The sequence below is a fragment of the Tursiops truncatus genome, chromosome 10, assembly GCF_011762595.2.
Source record: "Tursiops truncatus isolate mTurTru1 chromosome 10, mTurTru1.mat.Y, whole genome shotgun sequence".
NCBI classification, from domain to species: Eukaryota; Metazoa; Chordata; class Mammalia; order Artiodactyla; family Delphinidae; genus Tursiops; species Tursiops truncatus.
Genome location: NC_047043.1, coordinates 23714536 through 23739365, shown reverse-complemented (window position 1 = coordinate 23739365; position 24830 = coordinate 23714536). Strand labels below are relative to the sequence as shown.

Sequence of the window (24830 nt, the reverse complement as noted above, 5' to 3'; positions counted from 1 at the left end):
GCAGATTCTCTGAGAAACATCTGTACTGACCTCGCAAAACAAGCATCCTCTCCAGACAAGGGGAATAGGAGATCTCTCATCACCCCACACCTCTGTTTCCAGGTCCTGACCCCACCCCACCCCCAGGGCATAGGGCAGCCACCTTGCAGTTCCCACCTCTAGAAAGGGGAGACCACAACAACAACAGAAGGACTGGGACTGCTCCCGGGGGCCCCGTTCCCCCTTCTATCACTTGCACTCCAGCCACACTGTCCTTCCTCGCCACCTCCCCAGGGGTTGTCAGGGACAGAAGGCCCCTCCCTCATCCCCCTCAATGTTCCTCCACTCTGCCCCCCCCATCACTAGGGTGTCCAGGACATTGTGTGACTCAGGAAACAGCTCAGACGTGAGGTTCGCAGCAGGCCGAAGAGGAGGAAGAAGGGGCCGTGGGAGCAGAGTGGGTGGTTATTGCCTCAGTGAGGGCTCTGAGGGTCCCACTGGAAGAGGCAGGGGGGATCTGGGCTTGGGCAGGGGCTCTGGAATGCAGCCCCCTTCACTGCTGCTGCCGCTGCTGCTGCTGCTGTGCCGGTCAGTCGTCCAGACCAGAGGTGAGGCGTGGGGTGGGAGAAGTGAGGGGACCCACCTTCCTTAGGAGGATGTCCAGTGGGCTGGGGACAGAGGGTCAATCTGCATGCTTTGAGGCGACACTGGATGGAGAAGATTCTCACGCCCCAAATGGGGCTGCCGGCAGGGAGAGACAACTCTGCCCCTGCAGCGACACAGACCCAAGCTATGGGCCCTGTGCCAGGGGTGGTGACGGTAGGGGGGATGGGCGAGAAGGTGCCCACCCCCAGGGAGAACCAAGTTGGCCCTGGAACTGGGGGACAGCGTGCTCTTACAGTCACGTTTAGGAAGAAGAGAGGGAAAAGAGGGACCACCTGCTAGGGGAAGAGATGAGAGGGAACAGGAGATGGAGACATGGGAAGGTCAAGGGCCCACAAAGTCCCTTTCCTGGTCCAGCTGTCCCCACCCCCCCCCCCATGGCTCAATGCTGGGCCCTTCCGGGAGGAAATCCCTTCAATGTTTCAGCCATTCACCTCCCAGGAGTCCCCTCAGCGCCCCCCTCCTTATTCCTGTTGTCTTGCTTCCGAGGGATGGAGCCTGAAGCTAGACTTGGGAGGCCAGAGAATAAACAGGAAAGGAGGGGTGGGGATTAGTAACTGAGAGGCCTGGGATCTGGGGGGCTGGGAGTGAGCACCACGTGGGGGTTAGGAACAAGAGTATCCAGGCAATGGTGGGGTTCAGAGCACCTGTGCGGGGCTGCTGCAGGCAGGTCCCTCCGGGGCATCCAGGGGAGGAAAAGTGGAGCGTAATGCTACCTGCTCCCATCTCATCCTCATCTCCATCTCTAGGGCTGCAGTGCGGGAGTTTCCCAGAACCCTGTGCCAATGGAGGCACCTGCCTGAGCCTATCTCAGGGGCAAGGGACCTGCCAGTGAGTGTAACTTGTGGGAGTGGGAGACTGGGAAGGGGAGTGGAGGAGGGGACGGGGAGAAATGGGAAGGAAGGAGAAAGGGAGGAGGTGAAGCAGATGAAGGGAGACAAATGAAAGCAAAGGAGGGAGGGAGGAGAGAAAGCAGAGGGCCAGGAAGTAAGCTCTCCTGTCTCCTCCCCTGCCCAGGTGTGCCCCTGGCTTCCTGGGTGAGACATGCCAGTTTCCGGACCCCTGCCAGGGTGCCCAGCTCTGCCGGAATGGAGGCAGCTGTCAAGCCCTGCTTCCCACCCTTCCCAGCCCCCCCAGCCCTCCCTCTCCCTCGGCCCCCAGCTTCTTCTGCGCCTGCCCCTCTGGCTTCACTGGTGAGAGGTGCCAGGCCCAGCTCAAGGACCCCTGTTCTTCCTTCTGTTCCAAAATGGGCCGCTGCCACGTCCAGGCCTCGGGCCGCCCACAGTGCTCCTGCATGCCGGGATGGACAGGTGAGCACTGATGGGGGCGGCGAGGAAGGGGGACAGGCAGGGGCAACGGGCTGGGCTGTGAGGTAGGAAAGATGGAAATAGAGCCTGAGAGACTGCGAGCCCTTTGAGGAGAGAGGCCGAGAGAATCAACAAGCCAATTCTTGGTGAACCATTTACCCAAGATTGACATTCACCGACAGGATAGTACCGATTGCGAAGATGTTGAGGTGTTTCCAAGCCAGCTGGTAAATAGCTACCGCCTCAGCCCCCTTCGCACACCAACCTGACCCCTCTCCCAGCCCCTCAACCTCCCCTCGGTCCACTAGCTAGAGGCTTAATGCCTGGCACAGCAGGGGACTTCCAGGACTCTGCATTCTGAGCACCTGAATGGCTTCTATTCTGAGTGGCGGGAGCCCACACTGTCACCCGGGAAGACTGCAGTGGTGGGCGGTGTGACGGGACGTGGGTGCAGCCCTGGAGCGAGAGAGCAGGACACACGATGGGCAGGGTGTGCTACCATGAGGAAGTGGTCAGGGGTGCCTGGACAGAGCTGCGAGGCCCTGGACGGAAAGGTTCCACAACACCTCACCAGGATGGGGAGGGCTGGACCAGGCAACAAAGGCCACGAGGTCAGAGAGCGCTTGGGATGTGGGTGCATCCAGGAGGGGGTGGACTGGAGACAAAGATTCTCAAACTTAGGTAGGCATAGCAGTCACCTGGAAAGCCTTAAAAAGACCGATGCCCTGTCCCAGAGAGCCTGCCCTGGTGCACCTGGGGTGGGCCCAGGACATGGAGATGTCTTAACTGACGAGGAAATTCTGAGGCAACAGGGCCTGAGACCGGGTGTGAGAGACCAGCGTATGTGACAAGAAGGATGGTCAGTGGCAACTTCCCACGCCTTGTACTTCAGAGTAGGGGCTCCGGGCGGCCCCCTCCTCGGGTCTATTGCCAGCTCTGCCACTGACTAGACATGTGACCTTGCATGAGATATTTAAGCTGTCTGGGTCCTCGGTGGTCAGCCGACGTCCACACTTCATAAGGTTGTTGTCGGGAAGAAAGGGGGCGATGCTCAGGAAGTGCTTACTTAGCTCAGTACCAGCGCCACCGCCGCCAGCGCCACCATTCCCACTGGTGCACACGGCTGTGAAGTGAGTCTCTTTATCGTTATCGGGACCATTACACCCACCTGAAGATCAGGAAATCAGGATAAGAGAGGCAAGATGACTGCCCGAGGGCACACAGCTGGCGGGGGGGGGGGGGGGGGGGGGCGGGGGGGGGGGCAAGGCAAAGGGCTAAGTCTCCTGCTTGCAGAGGCTGCATGCTTTCTAATTCGCCACCAAGGTCACCACTAAAGGAACCCTCCGTCCCAGATTTTCCCAAGCAGGGCTGATTCACAATACTCCCACCAAGAGCTACATGTTCAGTTTTCAGCTTGAAAAATGTGGTCACTCCAGATATAACCCTCCCAAAGAATGATAAAAGTGAGGGTGATGGAATAGGGCAGAGAGGGTATGGGAGGGAAGGGAAGAAAATATGGAAATTCGACACAGAGATAATCCAGAGTGAGAGCTGGGTCATCTCAGAGGAGCTGGAATTTGTGCAGCGCTAGGAAAATGCCCCCCCGTCCTCTGCCTCAGGTGAGCACTGCCAGCTCCGGGACTTCTGCTCAGCCAACCCCTGCGTCAACGGAGGGGTGTGCCTGGCCACATACCCCCAGATCCAGTGCCGCTGCCCACCTGGCTTCGAGGGCCATGCCTGCGAACGCGATGTCAACGAGTGTTTCCTGGACCCAGGACCCTGCCCCAAGGGCACCTCCTGCCATAACACCCTGGGGTCCTTCCAGTGCCTCTGCCCTGCTGGGTGGGGGGGTCCACGCTGTGAGCTCCGGCCAGGACCCTGCCCCCCCAGGGGCTGTCCCAGTGGGGGCACCTGTCAAGTGGTTCCAGGGAGAGACTCCACCTTCCACCTCTGCCTGTGTCTCCCAGGTGTGTCCTCGCAGGGGTCTTCCTGCAGCCCCTCTCTCTGGGCACGGAGGTTGTCTCCCATGGGTCCCCTTCCCTCAGCTGATCGCATGACCCTGTCAGGTTTCACAGACCCAAGCTGTGAGGTGAATCCAGATGACTGTGTCGGGCACCAGTGTCAGAACGGGGGCACCTGTCAGGATGGGCTGGGCACCTACACGTGCCTCTGCCCAGAGGCCTGGGCAGGTGAGTCATTTCGGCCAAGCTGATAGCACCAGTGGCCCAGTGGAGCCCTTCTCCCCACTCCTCACAGGGCCCCCAGCTCCAGCACCTGTCCCCTTCCCCCTGGCAGGCTGGGATTGCTCTGAAGATGTGGACGAATGTGAGGCTCAGGGTCCCCCTCGCTGCAGAAACGGGGGTACCTGCCAGAACTCAGCTGGCGGCTTCCATTGTGTGTGTGTGAGCGGCTGGGGGGGCACGGGCTGCGAGGAGAACCTGGACGACTGTGTTGCCGCCACCTGTGCCCCAGGTTCCACCTGCATCGACCGTGTGGGCTCCTTCTCCTGCCTCTGCCCACCTGGCCGCACAGGTGTGACACGGGGTACAGGGAGGCGGGAGGTGGAGATGGTACGTGACAGAAGCACCAGGAGGGCCGCTGGGAGCTTCAAGCGGCCTCTGAGAGCCTCGCCTCCACCCTGCCCTCCAGGCCTCCTGTGCCACATGGAGGACATGTGTCTGAGCCAGCCGTGCCACCGGGAAGCCCAGTGCAACACCAACCCCCTGAGGGGCTCCACATTCTGCGTGTGTCAGCCTGGCTACACGGGGCCCACTTGCCACCAGGACCTGGATGAGTGTCAGATGGGTGAGGCACCTCCACATGAGACCCTCTCTGAGCCCCCAGACAGCCTCTGCACTGAGGAGGGAAACAGGCCAATTGTTTTCCAAATTAAAAATATAAACATCTTGGGGATTCCCTGGCGGTCCAGTGGTTAGGACCTCGCACTTTCACTGCCAAGGGCCTGGGTTCGATCCCTGGTTGGGAAACTAAGATCCCGCAAGCCACACGGTGGCCACGTAAATAAGTAAACATCTCTTTTTCCTGAATTTGCCCATTTTTGGCATCTCTGCCTTACACGGTCTTCTCACCAATCCTCAGCCCTCGAGGCCCCATTTAGTCCTCCTCCATTTTAAAGCCACAATCCCTTTCCCCACTTTGATCTCATCAGCCACAAACAGGGTCCCCACACCTTCCCTGCCACTCTGGCCTCCTCGCCCTTCCACCGCTGACCCCTGCGGACCCCCAGATCTTCTCTCCTCCTAGCCCAGCAAGGCCCCAGTCCCTGTGAACATGGCGGCTCCTGCCTCAACACGCCCGGTTCCTTTGACTGCCTCTGTCCCCCTGGCTACACGGGATCCCGCTGCGAGGCCGATCACAATGAGTGCCTGTCGCAGCCCTGCCACCCTGGCAGCACCTGCCTGGACTTGCTCGCCACCTTCCAGTGCCTCTGCCCACCAGGTACCAGCTGAGTGGGCCCTCAAGTAGAGGAGACGGGAGACTAATCCCGAACCCACTGGACGTGACCCCTGTAGGGCACAGATAGCCGCAGGCCGGTCGGGGTCAAACAGCAAAGAATGCTTCTCCTCCTCTCCTCACCCCCCAGATGAAAACTCTGGGAAACTGACGGGCCCTGGGAGAAGGACTGCCACAGATGGTAGTGAGGCTGTGCACTGCCCAACTCTGCATTCATTTCATAGACACCGCAGGGTACACAAACTGGTCCACTGTACACAGAGGCCCATCAAGGGAGAGCAGAGCAGCAGTGAATAAACTTTTCATGCTGCAGCCTCTGCTTATGCCAACCCAGAATGCTCATCCTAATCACAGAACCTCTTCCCTGTAGAGATTGAAAGCAAACCTTTAAAATCCCAAAGGGTCGGGCTTCCCTGGTGGCGCAGTGGTTGAGAGTCCGCCTGCCGATGCAGGGGACATGGGTTCATTCCCCGGTGTGGGAAGATCCCACATACCGCGGAGTGGCTAGGCCTGTGAGCCATGGCCGCTGAGCCTGCGCGTCCGGAGCCTGTGCTCCGCAACGGGAGAGGCCACAACAGTGAGAGGCCCGCGTACCGCAAAGAAAAAAATCCCAAAGGGTCTGTGTGCTTGAATTTGGCACAACAGGAAAAGAATGCTGCAAGGCTGCACCTACCTACAAGTTAGTTTTAAGGGGGGTAAACATCTCCCCAGGGAGACAGTGAGAGAGCCAATATCAAGGAGCTGGATAAAACCAGGAAAATAACAGCTTACTTTGTGCCTGAGCGTCTTACATGCATTATCTAATCTTTACAATAACCCTATGAAGTCAGCATTGTTACTATGCCCATTTTATAAATGACACTGAGGCACAGAGAGGTTAAGTGACTTGTTGAAGGTTGCCCAGCTAGTAAGTGGCAGAGCCAGGATTCAACCCCAGAGCTTTGATAGTTTTACCCACTATACTACACAGCTTTCCTAAGCTGAGAAGCATCCAAAGAAAAATGCTGAGAAAACGATCCACTAATCCAAGGGACAAGGTTGTAGATCTCAAGGAGCTTCAGAGGCAGGTTCCCCAGGCAAGAAGAGGGAGGCAGCCGAGGTCCAGCTTCAGTTCAGGGTGAGACAGTGGAGACCGGGAGGAGGTCGAAGAAGCAGGACAGGTATGGCAGTGACACAGGTCCCCAGACGCCCTTCAAATCCCCACCTTGGGGATGCCTGGTCTCCCTGGCACAGAGGTCTGCCCAGGTAGAACAAGAGGAGTGAACCACCTCCAAGCAGATGCCCATTTGTCACATTGGTACCTCGAGGACCTCCAGGCTGATCAGTCCTCCCGGGTGAGCCCTGCCTTCTCTGCACAGAGGAATGGCCCCAAAAGGCACTTCCCCAGAGCCCTCCCACATGTCCCGGCAGGTGCCCTGCTCCCTGAGCTTTCACACCTGAGGGGGGTAGAGCCAAACACAGCAGAGTAGCAGGGCCTCGGGTTCATCTCTCCAACCCACGCGCAGACGGCCCCCTGGGAGAGGCTGCCTGCTGGGGCACAGGGCAGGTCAGGGACAGGGCTGGTTCTAGAACCCAGGCCTCCTGGACAGAAGGGGTGAGCAGCTAAGGCAAGGCTGGCCTGGCTGAGCCTCGCCCTTGACCCCTCCTCAGGCTTAGAAGGGCGGCTCTGTGAGGTAGAGACAGACGAGTGCGCCTCTGCCCCTTGCCTGAACCAGGCTGACTGCCACGACCTGCTCAATGGCTTCCGGTGCGTCTGCCGGCCCGGTGAGTGCAGATTCCACTCCACGGTTCCAGCCTAGCAATCGCCCGTGGCCTCTTGAAGCTCTCTCGGGCCAGACCGAGGAGCGCCCCATTTCTCCAACTCCTTCTCTCTCTCCAAACTCTCTTCTGTTACGTCCTCCAAATCTTCCCCTGCTTACTCACCCACCCTCATCTCTGTCCTGCCAAGTCACCCAAATATCCCTCCTCTCCAGCCCTCCTGCAGAGTCCTCTGTACTCTCCCCCTGCATGCCGGGGGTCCCCGGCTGGTCTTGGCACTGTTCGCCACGGATGCAGGGAAAGTCGCCCCAGGCCTTCCTTCTCCAGCTTCACGGGACATCCCTCTGTTCCCTGTTATGATAATAACTGATGTTTATTGAATATTTACTCTAAGCCAGGCACTTGGCTATGTACTTGTCAGGCATTATCTCATTTAATTCTCTCAGTGGTACCATGAGTAGTTTATATTATCATTTCCCTTTTACGGGGGAATAAAGTGGAGCCTAGAGAGGTTGGGTAGCTTGCCCAAAGTCACACGGCTGGCAGGTGGCTGTTTCACCTTTATGCATCACCCTCCTGTCATCTCCACCTGTCCCAGGTGTCTTCTCTGGAAGTCCTCCAGGTTCACCTTTCCTAGCAAGGGAAAGGGCCAGGACCTGTATTTATTCTTTTGATAAAATGTATTTTCAGCATTAGTACACATATCCAGTTATGCCTTATTTATATAAAGACTAAAGTTACCAAGTTGTGCTCTATTTCGTCCTGAAATCCAAATCACTATTCGAGAAGCTCCCATATTGGTGCCTTCATTATATAATGACACATTTAGATGAAACCCCAAACCAAACCATTTGAAACAAGATTCTCTCCCTTGCAATTTGTAGCAATGTTATTGCTGTATTTGTAAAGAGAAGGCTAAATACCAGTGTTAACTCCTAATTTCTTGTTTGAATCCATGAAATCATGCCTGTAAAGCTCAAACATTTGTAACAAACTCCCTCATAAATCTAGAGAAAGTCAAGAAGAGGAAAAAAAAAAAAAAGACCTTGGTCATCTCTCCCCTCTCACTCCCAACCCCACCAGGATTCACTGGCCCCCGGTGTGAGGAGGACATCGACGAGTGCAGAAGCTCTCCCTGCGCCAACGGTGGGCAGTGCCAGGACCAGCCTGGATCCTTCCATTGCAAGTGTCTCCCAGGTAAACTGGGGCTCAAACTCTGGAGGTGAGAGTGAGGGCAGGCGCAGACTTCCGTGCAGGTCCCTGACCCTCCTGCTGTGCCATAGGCTTTGAAGGCCCACGCTGTCAGGCGGAGGTGGACGAGTGTCTGAGTGGCCCATGCCCCACTGGAGCCAGCTGCCTTGACCTCCCAGGAGCTTTCCTTTGCCTCTGCCCATCTGGCTTTACAGGTCAGCAGGGGAGGCATTGGAAAGAACTGGAGGGGTATTTGGGGTAACTGGAGTCCATTTGGGGTACAGTAGAGGTCACTGATGGGTATTTGAGCATTGGGATGTGAGAACAGAATGCGAATGGAATCCCTTAAATTTATGCAGTGCAAAACCTGCACAACCGTACAGGAGCTGAGGGTGAGTGTTACTGTAGGACCCACATCAGGCCCAACATGAGTGGCATGACGGGGGAACAGGAGCAGAGGATGAGGTTCAAAGGCAAGCCATTCATCTGCTTATTTAGCAAACATTTATTAAGTGTCTACTACGCCAGACACAGACACTAAGTTGAGCAAGAGTTGCTATCCTCAAGTGGATTTAAATCTACTGTAGAGAGACCAACAAGGTGATTATGGCCCAGAGACATGCTCTGAGAGAGGAATGCACAGGATCCTATAGGAACACAAAGGACTGGCCAACCCAGACTAGAGATGAGAAAAGATGGCTGAACGGAGTCTTAAAGACTGAGTAGGAGTTTGTCAAGACAGAATGCTAGGCAGCGCGTTTTAACTGCAGATAACAGCATGTGCAAAGGCACGGAGGGAAGAAAAGCACACCCTGCTTAAGGGAGTGTAGGACATCCAGAGCTTAGGCTACAATGGGGCGAAGGTCAGAAACATAGCAATTGTAGGAAGGCCATGGCATGCAGGACCCCATGTGGCATTCTGAAGAAGTTGGTATCCTGAGGCATTAGGGAGCCACTGAAGGACAGGTTCATGAAGAGTGAGCAAGTCACGCATAAGAAGCGGCCTTTGGCCCCATCAAGGACAGGGAGGGACTCTGTTTTCTCTCTGACCAATCTCCCCACCCCAGGTCATCTCTGTGAAATTCCCCTGTGTGCCCCCAACCTGTGCCAGCCCAAGCAAAGATGCCAGGATCCGGAGGAAGAGGCCCACTGCCTCTGCCCCAGTGGAAGCCCTGGCTGTGCCCCAGCTGAAGACAACTGCACCTGCCACCATGGGCACTGCCAGAGGTAACATCTTCCAGGCCCTCCCCATTCATAGTCTCCTCTGGGTCCTCCTCAGCTAAGGCAGGAGAAAAGAGCCAGTGAGGGGTGAGTCTGTAGGAAATGACCAATGGGGAATGGGAAGAAGATGGCAAAGTTCTGAGATCACAACCAATGAGAGGGTTTGACTGGTGAGTGTTATCCAATGAGGGGAGAGTTCATAAATAAAGAGGGAAACAGAGGACTAGGGAGGTCAAAGCAGAAAGAAGAGTATTAAATCCCAGGACCAATTCATCTCATCATTCATTAGACAAATATTTATTGAGCATCTACTATGTGTGGATACATTTCCAGGCATTGGGGGAGCAACACAGAACAAAAGAGACAAGGTATTTACTCTCATGGAGCTTTGGTTCTAATGAGGAAAGACAGACAATAAACAAGTTATAGAAGGGATGGATGAATAGATAGATAGATAGATAGATAGATAGATAGATAGATAGATAGACAGATAGATAGATCTAGTTGGAGAAAATGAGTGGGGCAGGTAGGGCAGAAGGGGGACAATGCTGAGAGCAAAGACGCTGAGAAAGGGGCCAGAGTCCCAGGACCAAAAAAGAAGAAGTCATAGGGGTCTGACCAACGGGGAGGGGAGAAGAGAAAACCCCCCTTTCTTTTTATGACCAGATCCTCGTGTGTGTGTGATGTGGGTTGGACAGGACCGGAGTGTGACACAGAGCTGGGGGGTTGCGTCTCCACACCCTGTGCCCACGGAGGGACCTGCCACCCCCAACCCTTTGGCTTCAACTGCACCTGCCCCACAGGTTACACAGGTGAGGTGCTCCCTAAACCGTGTATACCCTGGGCTGACCACCATCTAAATCAAGGGCAAGGCCAGTGGAGACATGTGTCCAAAGGGCTCTGGGTCTCAGTCACCACCAAGAAGAACTGGGCAGGGGCTGGGACTTCCCTGGTTGCCCAGTGGTTAAGACTCCACACTTCCACTGCAGGGGGTGCAGGTTCCCTCCCTGGTCAGGGAACTCAGATCCCACGTGCCCCATGGGGTGACATAAGAGGTGGTGAGAAAAGAAAAGAGGTTGGGGGATGGGGGTGAGGAAGGGAAGGAAAGGGAAGAGCAGGAAAAGAAGAGAAAAGGAGGTTTCCCTTTCTCAGACCCCACCTGCTTCCCTCAGGGCCCACTTGCAGCGAGGAGGTGACAGCTTGTCACTCAGGGCCCTGTCTCAACGGTGGTTCCTGTAGCCCCAGCCCTGGGGGCTACTCCTGCACCTGCCCTCTGAGCCACACCGGGCTCCGCTGCCAGACCAGCATTGACCACTGTGCCTCTGGTGAGTGCCCACCATGCCCTGGGTCTGGGCCACAGGAGGATGGAGAAACTGGTCAGGGTATGTTTGTACCACATTTAAAAAAAAATTAACTGGACACAGTGAGCCGTTGTTTGGGTGGGGAAGTTGCGGGGGGCGGGGGGGTGCCCCGTGTGTGGTGTGACTGAGGCCACAGGCCAGGTTACAGGCAAGGAACCCAACCCCTCACAGCCTCCTCTCTCCAGCACCGTGCCTCAATGGGGGCACCTGTGTGAACAGGCCCAGCACCTACTCCTGCCTCTGCACCACGGGCTTCCAGGGCCCACGCTGCGAGGGAAGGATCCGTCCCAGCTGTGCGGACAGGTGAGCAGGGCACAGAGACCCCTGGAGGGAGGGAGGGAGGGAGGGAGCCCTCACCACCCTTCCTCTCCATCTCCTCTGGGGCGCCATGCTGCCTCTCATCCCACGTCCCACATCCTTTCACTCTGCCTTCCCTCCTACTTTCCCATCTCCCCAGTGGTTGCCTGCCACCACATCACACACTCCCTCCCCTTGCTGCCTTGGCCTTCCTCCTACTGTGCCCTCTCTCTTTCTTATCCAGCCCCTGTAGGAACAGGGCAACCTGCCAAGACGGCCCTCAGGGTCCCCGCTGCCTCTGTCCCCCTGGCTACACAGGAGGCAGCTGCCAGGTGAGGGGCACTGAGCCAGGTGTGCTGAGGAGGGAGGGGCAGGAGAGCTCTAGTGAGAGGGCCTCGGGTATTAAAAGGTGACAGCAGGGAAGCTTAGGAGGGGTATCCACGTGAAAGGAGGTGTGAAAGTCTAGGAGTTGAGGTCTAACTTGAGATTTGTATGGTTCACTGAAAGGATTTCTGATCCCAGCGACTGTTCTGGGATGTGGGTATCCAAGGAATCCAGGGAGGGTGACCTAGTCCCAGACCATTCAGGAGGGAGTTTTCAGGGTAAGGGATTTTGAGACACTGGCAGGGGACCATCTCTAGGCCTGGGAACCTGGTGTTCTTTCCTGCCTCACGCTCCCTCCTAACCCTCAGACGCTGATCGACTCATGCGCTCAGAAGCCCTGTCCACACAATTCCCACTGCCTCCAGACTGGGCCCTCCTTCCAGTGCCTGTGCCTCCAGGGATGGACTGGGCCTCTCTGCAACCTACCGCTGTCCTCCTGCCAGAAGGCTGCTCTGAGCCAAGGTACTGACCCAGGAACGACTATGGGGCAGATGAAGAGCAAAAGAGTGTCCTCCTCTACCCCACCCCTAAGGACATCCACACACAGCATTTGGACAAACAGTGGACCAAGAGTCAAAGCAATACAGACAACCAGTTATTGATGCTGCAGCTCAACACCCAGGACAGCCTAACACAACTCAACTCTTAGCACCACGTTCAACACAATACAAGCAACACCACCCAGCCCAGTCAACCAGACTCCAGTTTAACACAATCACCAGGGACATAACCCAGTGATCCAGCGTGGAACAACTCAGCACTGTCTTTACCATCATAACTCAACTAGGGTGAACCACATTTAACCAGCTACACTCAACACACTTCGCCATGCCCCACTCACTTGGATGTTATGCCAACCTCTGGGGAAAAGAATACCATTCTTGTTCAAATAAGTTTTGTTATGAGAAGCACTTAGGAAAGAGACCATTGTGAGGTTAGGGGATGGCTGATGGGAATCACTGTGAGAGAACATCAGAGGATGCAAAACCCAGGGGATGGACTTAGACCATTAGTTAAGCCACTTCAGGTGTCCCCACCTGAAGTTTCTCTTGAGTTCTTTCTTGCTTGAGACATTTAAAGCCAAGAATATAGTTGCTTATAATGCCCTGATAAGCCAAAGAAGAGATATTTCTCTCCATTCTGACAAAACAGGCAGGAGGAGGAACTTGATTTTTTTTTTTTAAGTTGGGGTATAGTTGATTTACAATGTTGTGTTAGTTTCAGGTGTACAGCAAAGTGAATCAGTTATACATATACATATATCCACTCTTTTTTAGATTCTTTTCCCGTATAGGCCATTACAGAATATTGAGTAGAGCTCCCTATGCTATACAATAGGTCCTTATTAGTTATCGATTTTTTAAAATTAATTAATTTATTTATTATTTACTTTTGGGTGCATTGAGTCTTTGTTGCTGCACGCAGGCTTTCTCTAGTTGCGGTGCGCGGGCTTCTCATTGTGGTGGCTTCCCTTGTTGTGGACTACGGGCTCTAGGCGCGCGGGCTTCAGTAGTTGTGGCACGTGGGCTTCCGTAGTTGTGGCACGCGGGCTCAGTAATTGTGGCTTGTGGGCTCTAGAGTGCAGGCTCCGCAATTGCGGCCCACAGGCTTAGTGGCTCCATGGCATGTGGGGTCTTCCCGGACCAGGGCTCGAACCCGTGTCCCCTGCACTGGCAGGCGGATTCTTAACCACTGTGCCACCAGGGAAGCCCTAGTTATCTATTTTATATAGAGTAGTGTGTATATGTCAGTCCCAGTCTCCCAGTTTATCCCTCCCCGACTTACCCCCTCATAACCATAAGTTTGTCTTCTACATCTGTAAATCTATTTCCATTTTGTAGATAAGTTCATTTGTACCCTTTTCTTTACATTCCACATATAAGCAATATCACACGATATTTGTCTTTCTCTGTCTGACTTACTTCACTCAGTATGACAATCTCTAGGTCCATCCATGTCGGGAACTTGATGCTTTAATCTCTTCAGGGTCAAGAGTTACTGACTCCTCAGGCCCCGAGTGGCCTCCACCCACCCCAGGAATGTCAGTGGCCCCTCCATGGACCTCTCTGCTCATTGCCTGGAGCCCCTGAGCATCCTTCCACCCCACCTAGCTTTATCGATCCCTGTGTGTCTCTCTTCCCAGGCACAGAAGTCTCTTCCGTGTGCCAGAATGGAGGCATCTGCATCGACAGCGGCCCCTCCCATTTCTGCCACTGTCCCCCTGGATTCCAAGGCAGTATATGCCAGGAGAGGGTGAACCCCTGTGAGTCCAGGCCCTGCCAGCACGGGGCCACCTGCATGGCCCAACCTAATGGTTATTTCTGCCAGGTGAGAGGGTCTAGAGGAGGTGGGGGAAGACAAATTTGGGCTGGATGTGGGAAACAGCAGTCATGGGGCAGAAAGGGGAGGGGGAGAGGGCATCTTCTTTTCATTCACCCCACACATCCAACCAACCACCAAGTCAGGTTATTTTACCTCCTGAATATTTCTCAACTCTGTCCTTGCCCCTTCACCCTCATCCCACTGCCTTAGTCCAGAGTTTCGTCGCATTCCGCCCGGACGCCTGCATCAGCCTCCTAAGTGTCACCCCTGCCCCCACACTTGTCCTCCTAAAGGTTCGGCCTCTACTCCACCACTAGGGTGCTCCGTTGAAAATATTAAGCTGGCCTGTCACTCTCCTGCTTAAAACCCTTCAGTGGCTGCCCACCTCTTTCGCAGTGAAGTCCCAAGCCCGGCAGGACCCAGCCCTGCCTGCCTCTCAGGCCTCACCTCTCTCTGCCAACCCCTAACCCTGCTCCAGCAACACAAACCTGCAGCTGACTTCCCTACACCCCAGACCGGCTCTCTGGGGGCTTTCCTCACCCCTCTTCCACTGGATGGTGCCCAGGAGGCATCTGCCTCAGGGGAATGTCCCTAACTTCTCTCCAGACTGGGTCAGGGCCTTACCTTGGTGGTTCAGGTCACTGAGCAGGACGGGAAGGCAAAGCTGGGACTCAAGTCCAAGCAGCCTGATCCCTGTACTCACAAACACGAGACTGGATAGAAGGCATGATCCTTTAACCGCCCTCTTTCTTTAACTTTTTTTTTTGTGTGTGGTACGCGGGCCTCTCACTGTTGTGGCCTCTCCCGTTGCGGAGCACAGGCTCCGGACGCGCAGGCTCAGCGGCCATGGCTCACAGGCCCAGCCGCTCCGCGGCATGTGGGATCTTCCCGGACCGGGGCACAAACCCGCGTCCCCTGCATCGGCAGGCGGACTCCCAACCACTGCGCCACCAGGGAAGCCCTTTCTTTAACTTTTAAATTTTATTTTTTAACTTTTTATTACGAGCGTTTTCAAACATACACAAAAGCAGCGTACTGATCAGTAGTGAACCCCCGTGTACCCATTACTCAGCTCTATTTCCTCTTTCATGAAACTCCTTCCTCCAGAAATTTCCAAGCACGACTCTCGTCTGTTTCTTCCGGCTCTCTGGCCATTCCTCGGATGCTTTGTGAATCCCTTTTCCTCCATTTTTCTGAAGTCTTCCTGGTACTCCATTCTTGCATACTCTCCTTCCTCCTGCAAGAACTTGGCACATGATACAGACCTCATCAATGACTCTTCTCTCACTAGCAAAATGATATGAGATAATCAGAAAATGGTTAAGGTCATCAGTTATGGAGTCATAGACGCATTGAATCCCAGCTCTGCCACCTACCAACTGTGTGGCTTGTGCAAGTCACTCATCTTTCAAGGAATCAGTTTCCTTTTCTGCAAAGTGAGACTCAAATGAGATGATCCATATAGAGGGTTGTTAGGAGGGTTTTATGAGGTTATGTATATAAATTATGCAATCAGTGCTAGCTGTCTCTCCTCTGGTTGACTGAGAATTTCATAGACGCAGGGATGAGTTCTAATTTTCTCTATATTCCTAGAGCCTGAAAAGGTGCCTGGCACAAAACAAAGCAGGCGTTCAATAAATGGTTATAAATTAATTAAGCATGAGCGAACCCAGTGGGTGTGTGGCTGGGGGAAGAAGGATTTTTCAAAATCGGAGCTATATCTATTGGCAATGAATCAAAGAGATTGTTTGGGACTGGGAAGTGGTTAAGTTGCGTATTATCAAATAATTGTGTATCACGTGGAGTTGAGGTACAAGGGTTAAGCTACACGTGGCTGTGATGGACGGTGAGCTGAGTGATGCTCTGAGTTGGAAGGTGGGGTGCTGGCAAACTACCTGGAGCTGGGTCCCCCAGAGTGCCAGGATGGGCTCATTTACTGGTTCCCTGTCTGACCCCCTTTGCCTACAAGTGTACACCAGGCTACAGTGGACAGAACTGCTCAAAGGAACCTGACGCTTGTCAATCCCAGCCCTGTCACAACCATGGAACGTGCACCCCCAAACCTGGAGGCTTCCACTGTGCCTGCCCTCCAGGCTTTGTGGGGCTGCGCTGTGAGGGGGACGTGGATGAATGTCTGGACCAGCCCTGTAACCCCACAGGCACTGCAGCCTGCCACTCTCTGGCCAATGCCTTCTACTGCCAGTGTCTGCCTGGACACACAGGTAAGGTCCGAGCGAGGGGGTATGAGCATTTCTGGGCACAGCTGAATTGACCATGGAAACCCAGACAATCCCCACCCATGAGGCAGCCTAGTCACCTGGTCCATCCCCCTGCCTCTAAACCCCACACCAGAGAACATGCCCACCACCCCTTTGCCTGTGCGGCTAGTGCTGGGCTGTCTCCCAGGAATGAGCCAGCAAGGAGGCAGCGACTGAAACAGAGTGTTATGTTTAACCCCACCCCTGCCACAGGCCAGTGGTGTGAAGTGGAGCTAGACCCCTGCCAGAGCCAGCCCTGCTCCCACGGAGGGTCTTGTGAGGCCACAGCAGGACCACCCCCAGGATTCACCTGCCACTGCCCCCAGGTGAGAGACCACAAAGCTGCTTTCTCTGTTGCCCCCAACGCTGACGTAAGGTGAGAATGCCTGAGCCGGGAACCTGGGGGAGCACTGGAGTGGCAACTATTGCAGAAAGCCATCTCATGTCCACAGTGGTAAGTGGTTCTCAGCAGCAGTCGTGGGGAAAGGCAGGATCAGGTGGTAGCATGAATGGAACTTTCAGAAACCACGGGCACTGCCTAAGGGAAGGTCCCCAAGGCCAGCTGGGTGAGCTTGGATAAGTTCTTTTAACTCCGTGTGTGTATTTGTTTATAGACCTCAGATGCATAAAAGTGGGTTCATCTTAAGCCTTGGTTCATGATACACTAACATACAAACTAACATTAGTTTAGGTACTGCCTTCTTTTAATTATCCTTACAAGATAACACCCATGAACCTAAAACAAGAATTACAATATTAATAATAACTTCCATGTACTTATGTCCTCCTGTATCCTGTTCCCCTTCCAGAGGAAGAGAAAGTACATAATCCTATCTCTAAGGATCAAGATAATATAGTATTAGTTCAATTACTATTACTCTGTTAACAGTTTCGTCTTCCAGGACTCACATCATGATGACAGTTCACCCATGTTTTGTTTTGTTTTGTTTTGTTTTTAAATTGGTGTATAGCTGAGTTACAATGCTGTGTTAGCTTCAGGTATACAGCAAAGTGATTCAGTTATACATGTACATAGATTCATTCTTTCACCCACGTTCTTGCGAACAGCTGTGTTTCATCCATTCTCCCCACTATGCAATATGTCACTGTGTGAAAAAAAAAGGGGGGGGGGACATGGTTTCCACTACTGTAAAATGATGAATTTGATGTTCTCTGAGGCCCCTTCCAGATATGAGAATCTAGGACCCTCTGAGTTATCTTAATGCAGGGGTTAGCTTAAGGGGAGGTGGGGTGAATACTACAAGGTCCTTCCCCCAATCTCTCTCCTCCTCTCCGCAGGGTTTTGAAGGCCCCACCTGCAGCCACAGAGCCCCCTCCTGCGGTCTCCATCACTGCCACCACGGTGGCCTGTGTCTGCCCTCCCACAAGCCTGGATTCCCACCCCGCTGTGCCTGCCTCAATGGCTATGGGGGCCCTGACTGCCTGACCCCACCCGTCCCTCCAGGCTGTGGCCCTCCTTCTCCATGCCTACACAATGGCAGCTGCTCAGAGACCCCTGGGCTGGGGGGCCCAGGCTTTCGATGCTCCTGCCCTCCCAGCTCTCCAGGGCCCCGGTGTCAGAGGCCTGGAGCAAAGGGATGTGAGGGCAGAAGTGGAGATGGGGCCTGCGACGCTGGCTGCAGCGGCCCAGGAGGAAATTGGGATGGTGGGGACTGCTCCCTGGGGGTCCCAGACCCCTGGAAGGGCTGCCCCTCCCATTCTCGGTGCTGGCTTCTCTTCCGGGATGGGCAGTGCCATCCACAGTGTGACTCTGAAGAGTGTTTGTTTGACGGCTATGACTGTGAGACTCCTCCAGCCTGCACGTGAGTCTGAAACCCTGAAGGGCTGGGCGGGGGCAGGGTGAGGGTAGAAGGAAGGACATAGATATCTCTTGAGTTACAGCATGACCACAGCCTCAAGCTTCAGGGAGTTTCCACCCTAATAACCATTGCTAATTAGGGGTATAAGACGCTAGACTCCAACCCAGAGGAATGGGGCAGCATGAATATTTAATGTGGGGACCAAGAAAGAGGGCGCTGCCTCTTTCAGAGCTACCCTCTGAGAGCTGTGGGATCTCTGGCCTCAAGCTTCTCTAAGCCCTGTTGCCATGGAGTATCTCCCCTAGCAACCAGCATCCCTGAGGGAAAAGGGCTTCACTTCAGGGAGACAGGAGTTTGGGAGGGTAGAGAGTGGGGACAGTGTTAGGAAACAAAGGTGTCAGTAGACATTAGGGTGTCTGGACTACCTACCATTCGGGGTCTAAGCCCATTACTCCAGAGCTGCCCCCACTTAGCAACCAGAGCCCTAGAGGCTGTGGAGTATCAGGAATCCTCTCTGGGATGAGGAAGTCAGGTTTCTTTGGGGGTCCTGAGTCCCCGTCTCCTCAACCCACAGTCCAGCCTATGACCAGTACTGCCGTGATCACTTCCACAATGGACACTGTGAGAAGGGCTGCAACACTGCAGAATGTGGCTGGGATGGGGGCGACTGCAGGCCCGAAGACGGGGATTCGGAGTGGGGGCCCTCCCTGGCCCTGCTGGTGGTGCTGAGCCCCTCAACCCTGGACCAGCAGCTGCTTGCCCTGGCCCGGGTGCTGTCCCTGACTCTGAGGGTAGGGCTTTGGGTAAGGAAAGATAGGGATGGCAGGAACATGGTGTACCCCTATCCTGGAGCCCAGGCCGAAGAGGAGCTAGGAGGAGCCCCAGACCCCTCTCACCATGAGAGAGCAACCCCTCAAACACAGCCTACAGGCAAGGAGGCGGACTCCCTCAGCACTGGGTAAGAAGGCTGGGAGGCGGGGAAGAGGGGGCAGACATTAGTTTTTAACCAGCAGAGGGAAGGGAAGCAGGGACCAACCGAGGGGTCTCTGAGGTGCCTTCCCCGCAGGTTTGTGGTGGTGATGGATGTGGACTTGTCCCGCTGTGGCCCCGACCATCCTGCATCCCGCTGTCCCTGGGACCCTGGGCTCCTGCTCCGCTTCCTTGCTGCGATGGCCGCAGTGGGGGCCCTGGAGCCCCTACTGCCAGGACCCCTGCTGGCTGCCCACCCTCGTGCAGGCACCGGTAGGTGGCCCCGTCATTTCCCCTGACTTTGCTCCCAGGCCAGCTTTCACGCCAGCAACCAGCAATGAAGTCAAATGAAACAGAAGCACTGGAACCCCAAATGTTCTTTGTGGAGACTTACCTTTGTTAACGTTCTTCTCCAGCTAGATCTCCTCATGGCCCATTTGCTCTGCAATCTCCTTTACTTCCCTCAGTACTTTATTCTAACCTCTATCACAGACCGCCCACAAACCTTGGGTTCTGGTCTATTCTACTAAGCCGAGAGTATCCAACCATCCCCGTATCAACGGTTCATAGCACATGAGAGAATAATAGCTCTTATATACCACTTACTACGTGCCAGGCCTTGCTCTAAGCATTTTACAGTATTAACTTATTTAATCCTCCCAACGACCCCTATGAGGCAAGTACTGTTATTATTCCCATTTTACAGTTGAGGAAACTGAGGCAAAAAGAGGTTACTGCACTTGTCCAAAGGTCTCACCAGAGTACCCAGCCTCACCAGGAATGGCCTCTTTTTCTGACTGTGTCTCTTCCACCAGAGCCCCCCGCCAACCAGCTTCCCTGGCCTGTACTGTGCTCGCCGGTGGCCGGGGTGCTTCTCCTGGCCCTCGGGGCTCTTCTCGTCCTCCAACTCATCCGCCGGAAGCGCCGAGAGCATGGGGCCCTCTGGCTGCCCCCTGGGTTCACTCGAAGGTCTCAGACTCAGCCAGTTCCCCGCCGACGCCGGCCCCCGCTGGGCGAGGACAGCATCGGCCTCAAGTGAGAGTGAGAAAGAACTGGGGCTCAGGGAGGGGACTCTTTCCTGTGGAGATATTTATGATCAGAAGCAATAAGAGATGCTATGCAGAAGTTGAAGACACGGGAAGGGGAGAGGGGTGGGAAGACTGCTGGAAATCTTAGGGACCCTGAAGGTCCTCTACCCACCCATCCCCTTCCAGGGCACTGAAACCAGAGGCAGAAGTTGATGAGGATGGAGTTGTGATGTGCTCGGGCCCCAAGGAAGGAGAAGAGGCGGACCAGGTGAAAGCACTGGGGCAGGAATGGTCCTAAAGTGACGGAGGGGTTGAAGGGACAAGTCAACCTTCCTTCACTGATCCTTGCTTGTCCTGATCCCCAAGGCTGAAGAAATGGCCTCACCCTCCAAGTGCCAGCTCTGGCCTCTGAGTAGTGACTGTCAGGAGCTCCCCCAGGCAGCCATGCTGACTCCTCCCCAGGATTCTGAGATGGATGTCCCTGATGTGGACACCCGTGGACCTGGTATGTGAGCCACCCCAGACCAAGAAAATGAAAACTCCCTTTGACCCTTTTAGAATCAGAAAGTCCTCTGATATCAGAACTGGAGAAACTAATATTAGAGTGAGTGCTTCCAACAGCCATTCTCAAAGTGTGGTCCCAGGACAGAAGAATCAGCATCACCAGGGAAATTGTTAGAAATATAAATTCTCAGGTTCCACTCCAGAGCTACTGATTCAGAAATTCAAAATATTGGGGAATCTGTGTTTTAACAAGCCCTGCAGGTGAGTCTGATCCAGGACTCAAGTTTGAGAATCACGGCCCTAGAATGTTAGAGTATTAAGGCCTGATGCTTCCTTTTACAGATGAGGAAACCAAAGCCCAGAGAAAAACAAAGTAGAAAGTCACTTGACTAAAGCCACACAAAATCAAGAACCCAAGCTGGGCTTCCTGACACCTCAAGCTGTGATTCTCCCTGAGCCTCCATGTTCTCCCCCTTCCCCAGTTGTCTCCCATTCTTCATGTCTCTCACCCACAGATGGGGTGACACCCCTGATGTCAGCAGTCTGCTGTGGGGGAGTGGAGCCCAGGACCTATCAGGAGACATGGCTGGGAAGCCCTGAGCCCTGGGAACCTCTGCTGGGTGGAGGGGCCTGTCCCCAGGTTCACACCGTGGGCACTGGGGAGACTCCCCTGCACCTGGCTGCTCGATTCTCCCGGCCAACTGCTGCCCGCCGCCTCCTTGAGGCAGGAGCCAACCCCAACCAGCCAGACCGGGCAGGGCGCACCCCGCTTCACACCGCTGTGGCCGCTGATGCTCGGGAGGTTTGCCAGGTCAGTGCACACTGGGGCTGCTAAAGGAAACGGGGCAAACTTGCAAGTAAGGCTGGGCAATAGCATCCTCTGGGTCTGGCAGAGAGGAAGGTGATGTGAGACTGGGGACTGAAAGAGAAACAAGAACAGATGGATGAATATGGATTCGGAGGTGCTTAACAGTGTGAGGGACCTTAGCTAGCAGTTCAGATATACCAAGGGTCACTGGCCCTCTCTGCCGCCCCACCCCCACCCCGCCCCAGCTCTTACTCCGCAGCAGACAGACTGCAATAGATGCGCGGACAGAGGATGGGACCACAGCCCTGATGCTGGCCGCCAGGCTAGCTGTTGAGGACCTGGTTGAAGAACTGATTGCAGCCCAAGCAGATGTGGGGGCCAGAGATAAATGGGGTATGGATCTGGGGAAGTTGATGTTGTGCTATCAAGAAGTTGAGCAAATGGGGTGTGAGATAAGATGCAAAAAAGGGGGGTTAGCAGAGGGACCAACTGGAAACTGGGGCATTCCCTCCCACCCTGCTGTCAAGGTGGTAAATCTGCACAGTACGGTGGCAGTAGGCAGCAGGTGAGTCTTCCCTCATCATCCTCAAACACACACACACACACACACACACACTACCCTAGTCCACTGGGAACTAGGATGGCGGAAGAGTGAGAAGGGAGGGGGTCTCGTGGGAGGGACGTGGTCTGCCGGTCCCATTGACCCCAGAACAATGCCCCATTGTCCCTCCCGCGCGCCGGTGACGTCACTGGGGCAACGCTTCCTGCAAGCCGGCGGTCACCCGGGCAACGCTTCCGCCTTTGAGGGACCCGGCGGGCTGAATAGCCCTTCCCCCAAGTCCAGAATCCGTGGGAAACAGGAACCCAGGCGTCGGGCCCCCAGCCTCGGGGTAACAACCTCTCACGTGGTGCCCTAGGAAAAACCGCGCTGCACTGGGCCGCCGCCGTGAACAACGCCCGGGCCGCCCGCTCCCTTCTCCAGGCCGGAGCCGATAAAGACGCACTGGACGGCAGGGTTAGACCGGGTAGCGGGCCCCCAACAATTAAGCTGACGCGGGAGAGGTGCAAAGCGCCGGAACTCCGAAAAACCTGAAGGGGGAGGGACCACCAGTCAAGTAGGAGGGCCAGTCCTGTGGGCGCGGCCTTCCCTGACCGCCCCCGCTGGCTGTTTCCTCCCGGGCAGGAGCAGACGCCGCTGTTCCTGGCGGCCCGAGAAGGAGCCATGGAGGTAGCCCAGCTGCTGCTGGGGCTGGGAGCCGCCCGAGGGCTGCGGGACCAAGCCGGGCTAGCGCCCGGGGACATCGCACGCCAGCGCAACCACTGGGATCTGCTGACGCTGCTGGAAGGGGCGGGACCACCGGAAGCTCGTCACAAAGCGACGCCAGGCCGCGGCGCCGGCGCCTTGCAGCGCGCGCGGACTGCATCAGGAAGCGTGCCCCCGCGTGGGGGCGGGGCTCAGCCGCGCTGCCGGACGCTGTCAGCCGGAGCCTATCCTCAAGCCCGGACTTTGTCCGTAGACTTGGCCGCCCATGGGGGCGGGGCCTATTCGCACTGCCGAAGCCTATCGAAAGGAGCAGGAGAAGGCCCGCCCCTCCGCGGCCGTAGGTTTTCTGCAGGCATGCGCGGGCCTCCGTCCAACCCTGCAATAGTGCGAGGAAGATCCGGGGTCGCGGCCGGGAGCGGGGGTGTGGCCTCAGCTGTTGACTGGCCCTGCGATTGGGTGGCTCTAGGAGCCTGCGGCCCCGCCTCCAACACTCCAATCCCGCCTCCTTGCCTCACTCCGTCCCCTGAGCGGGGATCCCCTCAAGTTGCATGGGGTCCCCCAGCCCACCAAGTAATACCCTTAAATGCGGGAGGCGAGGGTGAGAAATAAAAGGCTGCATGTCAGGGAGGGATTCTAAAAGTGAGTACTCGTTAAATGGCAAGCAGTATGGAAGGCCTCCAGATTTTAAGGTCCTTGAGCCTCAAAAGTGAGGGGTCATGAGTGTAGTGTCTCTCCCAAAATGGTGTATGCCACATCGTCTTCCACGTGGAGAAACTGCAGCCCTGGAAAGAGGGTTCGGGGTGCTGGGATGAAGCAGGCCCAGCCTCTCTCACAGAAAATAAGGATGAGGTGTTACAGGAGGATGGAGTGGAATGGGAGAAGTACCCCTGAACCAAGAACTGCAGACAGATAGAATGTAAGATGTTCTTTCCTGTATACTGTTTCCAAAGGGAGCCTCTATCGCCTGTAACCCCCACTACCCACAAACGGCTGACAGATATTTATTGAGCACCTCCTGTGTGCCAGGCACTGTGTAGGCACAGAAGGCAGGGCCAAGGGTCACTCCAGCTGATGACTCCTTGCATTCTCCCCACCTCACCCCACCCCCAAACAAACCATTGCAGGGATGAAGTGCCACTCTTCTAGCCACCACTATAGCTAAAACTCCAAATCTGTCACCCCATAATAAAGCTGATTTGAAGTGTTACCGTCTTTTGGAGGGGTTGGGGAATGGAAAAAACACGAAGTTGACTGCAGAGTGTTTTCAGAATTTTGTGCCCTAGGTTCAACATTTGGATGGAAGCTTTGAGTATAGTTTTAAGAGCAGGAATGAGTAGATTTGGGGTCCTATGATAATTTAGGGTATCATCTAAAGGCAAGAGTCTCTAGTAGCCCGATGAGAAACCACACACACACACTAAACCATGCATACCCTTTGTCCCTCTTCCAAGGGCATTCTTTTATAGCCACTTGGGAGATTCCTGAGCCCTCACGTGGAGGGAGATGGAGAGAGCACCTCAAACTTTAACCACCATTCAGCCATATGGTTATACCTCTTTCATGGCGATAGACCTGAGACACGGAGACATGAAGCATATTGAAAACGAATAATAACTACCATTTATGAGCATTCACTATGTGCCAAATGCTTTATCACATTTGATCCTCATACCAACGCTATTTAAAAAAACCTCCATTTTACTCCTTCAGAAACTGAGGCACAGAGATTGTATTTGCCCAAGATTGCAAAGCACTAAGTGGCAGAACCTGACCTCTTCATCGTATTTCATGCTCAGTCACTCAGCTAACATGACAGGCTGCCATTTAGAGGTCACAAATGTCTCTGTCCTGTTCCCACCCTGGTGCCAGCCAGCCTGACCAGCATTGATCAAAGACCAGGGCAGGCTGTGGTCCCCTCTCCCTTTTCCGTTTCATGACGAAAGGAAAGCTTCCCCTGCATCTCTTACGTTTGGTGCATATTTTGTGCCCTAAGTAGACTCTAAGCACGTATAGGGCAATGATAACTATTTAACACATATTTGTTAGACAGTGCTAGGGGTATATGTATGTTTGAGGGCCTGACATCCTTGGATCTGAGTCCTCTGCTTCCCACTGGAAACATGCCCCTCCCCGACCCAATAAGTCTGAGGGAAGCTGGGAAGCAGGGGGCAGGTCCTTCTTAGGGAAGGTACCTGGGGTAAGGAGTGGGGGGGGTGGGGGGA

The 24830-nt window shown here is 54.8% G+C and overlaps 1 protein-coding gene across 8 annotated transcripts; it reads left to right on the top strand.

The window, feature by feature from the left end:
* Positions 1 to 362: 362 nt before the first annotated feature.
* NOTCH4 (notch receptor 4) lies at positions 363 to 24759 on the top strand. 8 transcript variants are annotated; one of them, XM_033864087.2, is made up of 30 exons: positions 366 to 587; positions 1392 to 1473; positions 1660 to 1952; positions 3569 to 3916; positions 4016 to 4138; positions 4245 to 4481; positions 4599 to 4754; positions 5214 to 5408; positions 7074 to 7187; positions 8265 to 8378; positions 8465 to 8587; positions 9440 to 9599; positions 10260 to 10405; positions 10766 to 10918; positions 11140 to 11257; positions 11496 to 11583; positions 11944 to 12097; positions 13779 to 13963; positions 15927 to 16179; positions 16429 to 16541; positions 17515 to 18038; positions 18610 to 18993; positions 19102 to 19277; positions 19820 to 20039; positions 20219 to 20300; positions 20399 to 20537; positions 21052 to 21347; positions 21590 to 21737; positions 22262 to 22359; positions 22528 to 24759. In XM_033864087.2, the coding sequence occupies exons 1-30, from the start codon at positions 521 to 523 to the stop codon at positions 23215 to 23217; spliced, it is 5979 nt and encodes a 1992-aa protein (XP_033719978.1). In that variant the 5' UTR covers positions 366 to 520; the 3' UTR covers positions 23218 to 24759. The 8 variants fall into 8 exon arrangements, with proteins under 8 accessions (XP_073666696.1, XP_073666694.1, XP_033719978.1 ...); XM_073810593.1 differs by lacking the exon at positions 22262 to 22359 and having other exon boundaries at positions 365 to 587; positions 22528 to 23083; XM_073810591.1 differs by lacking the exon at positions 4245 to 4481.
* Positions 24760 to 24830: the final 71 nt, after the last annotated feature.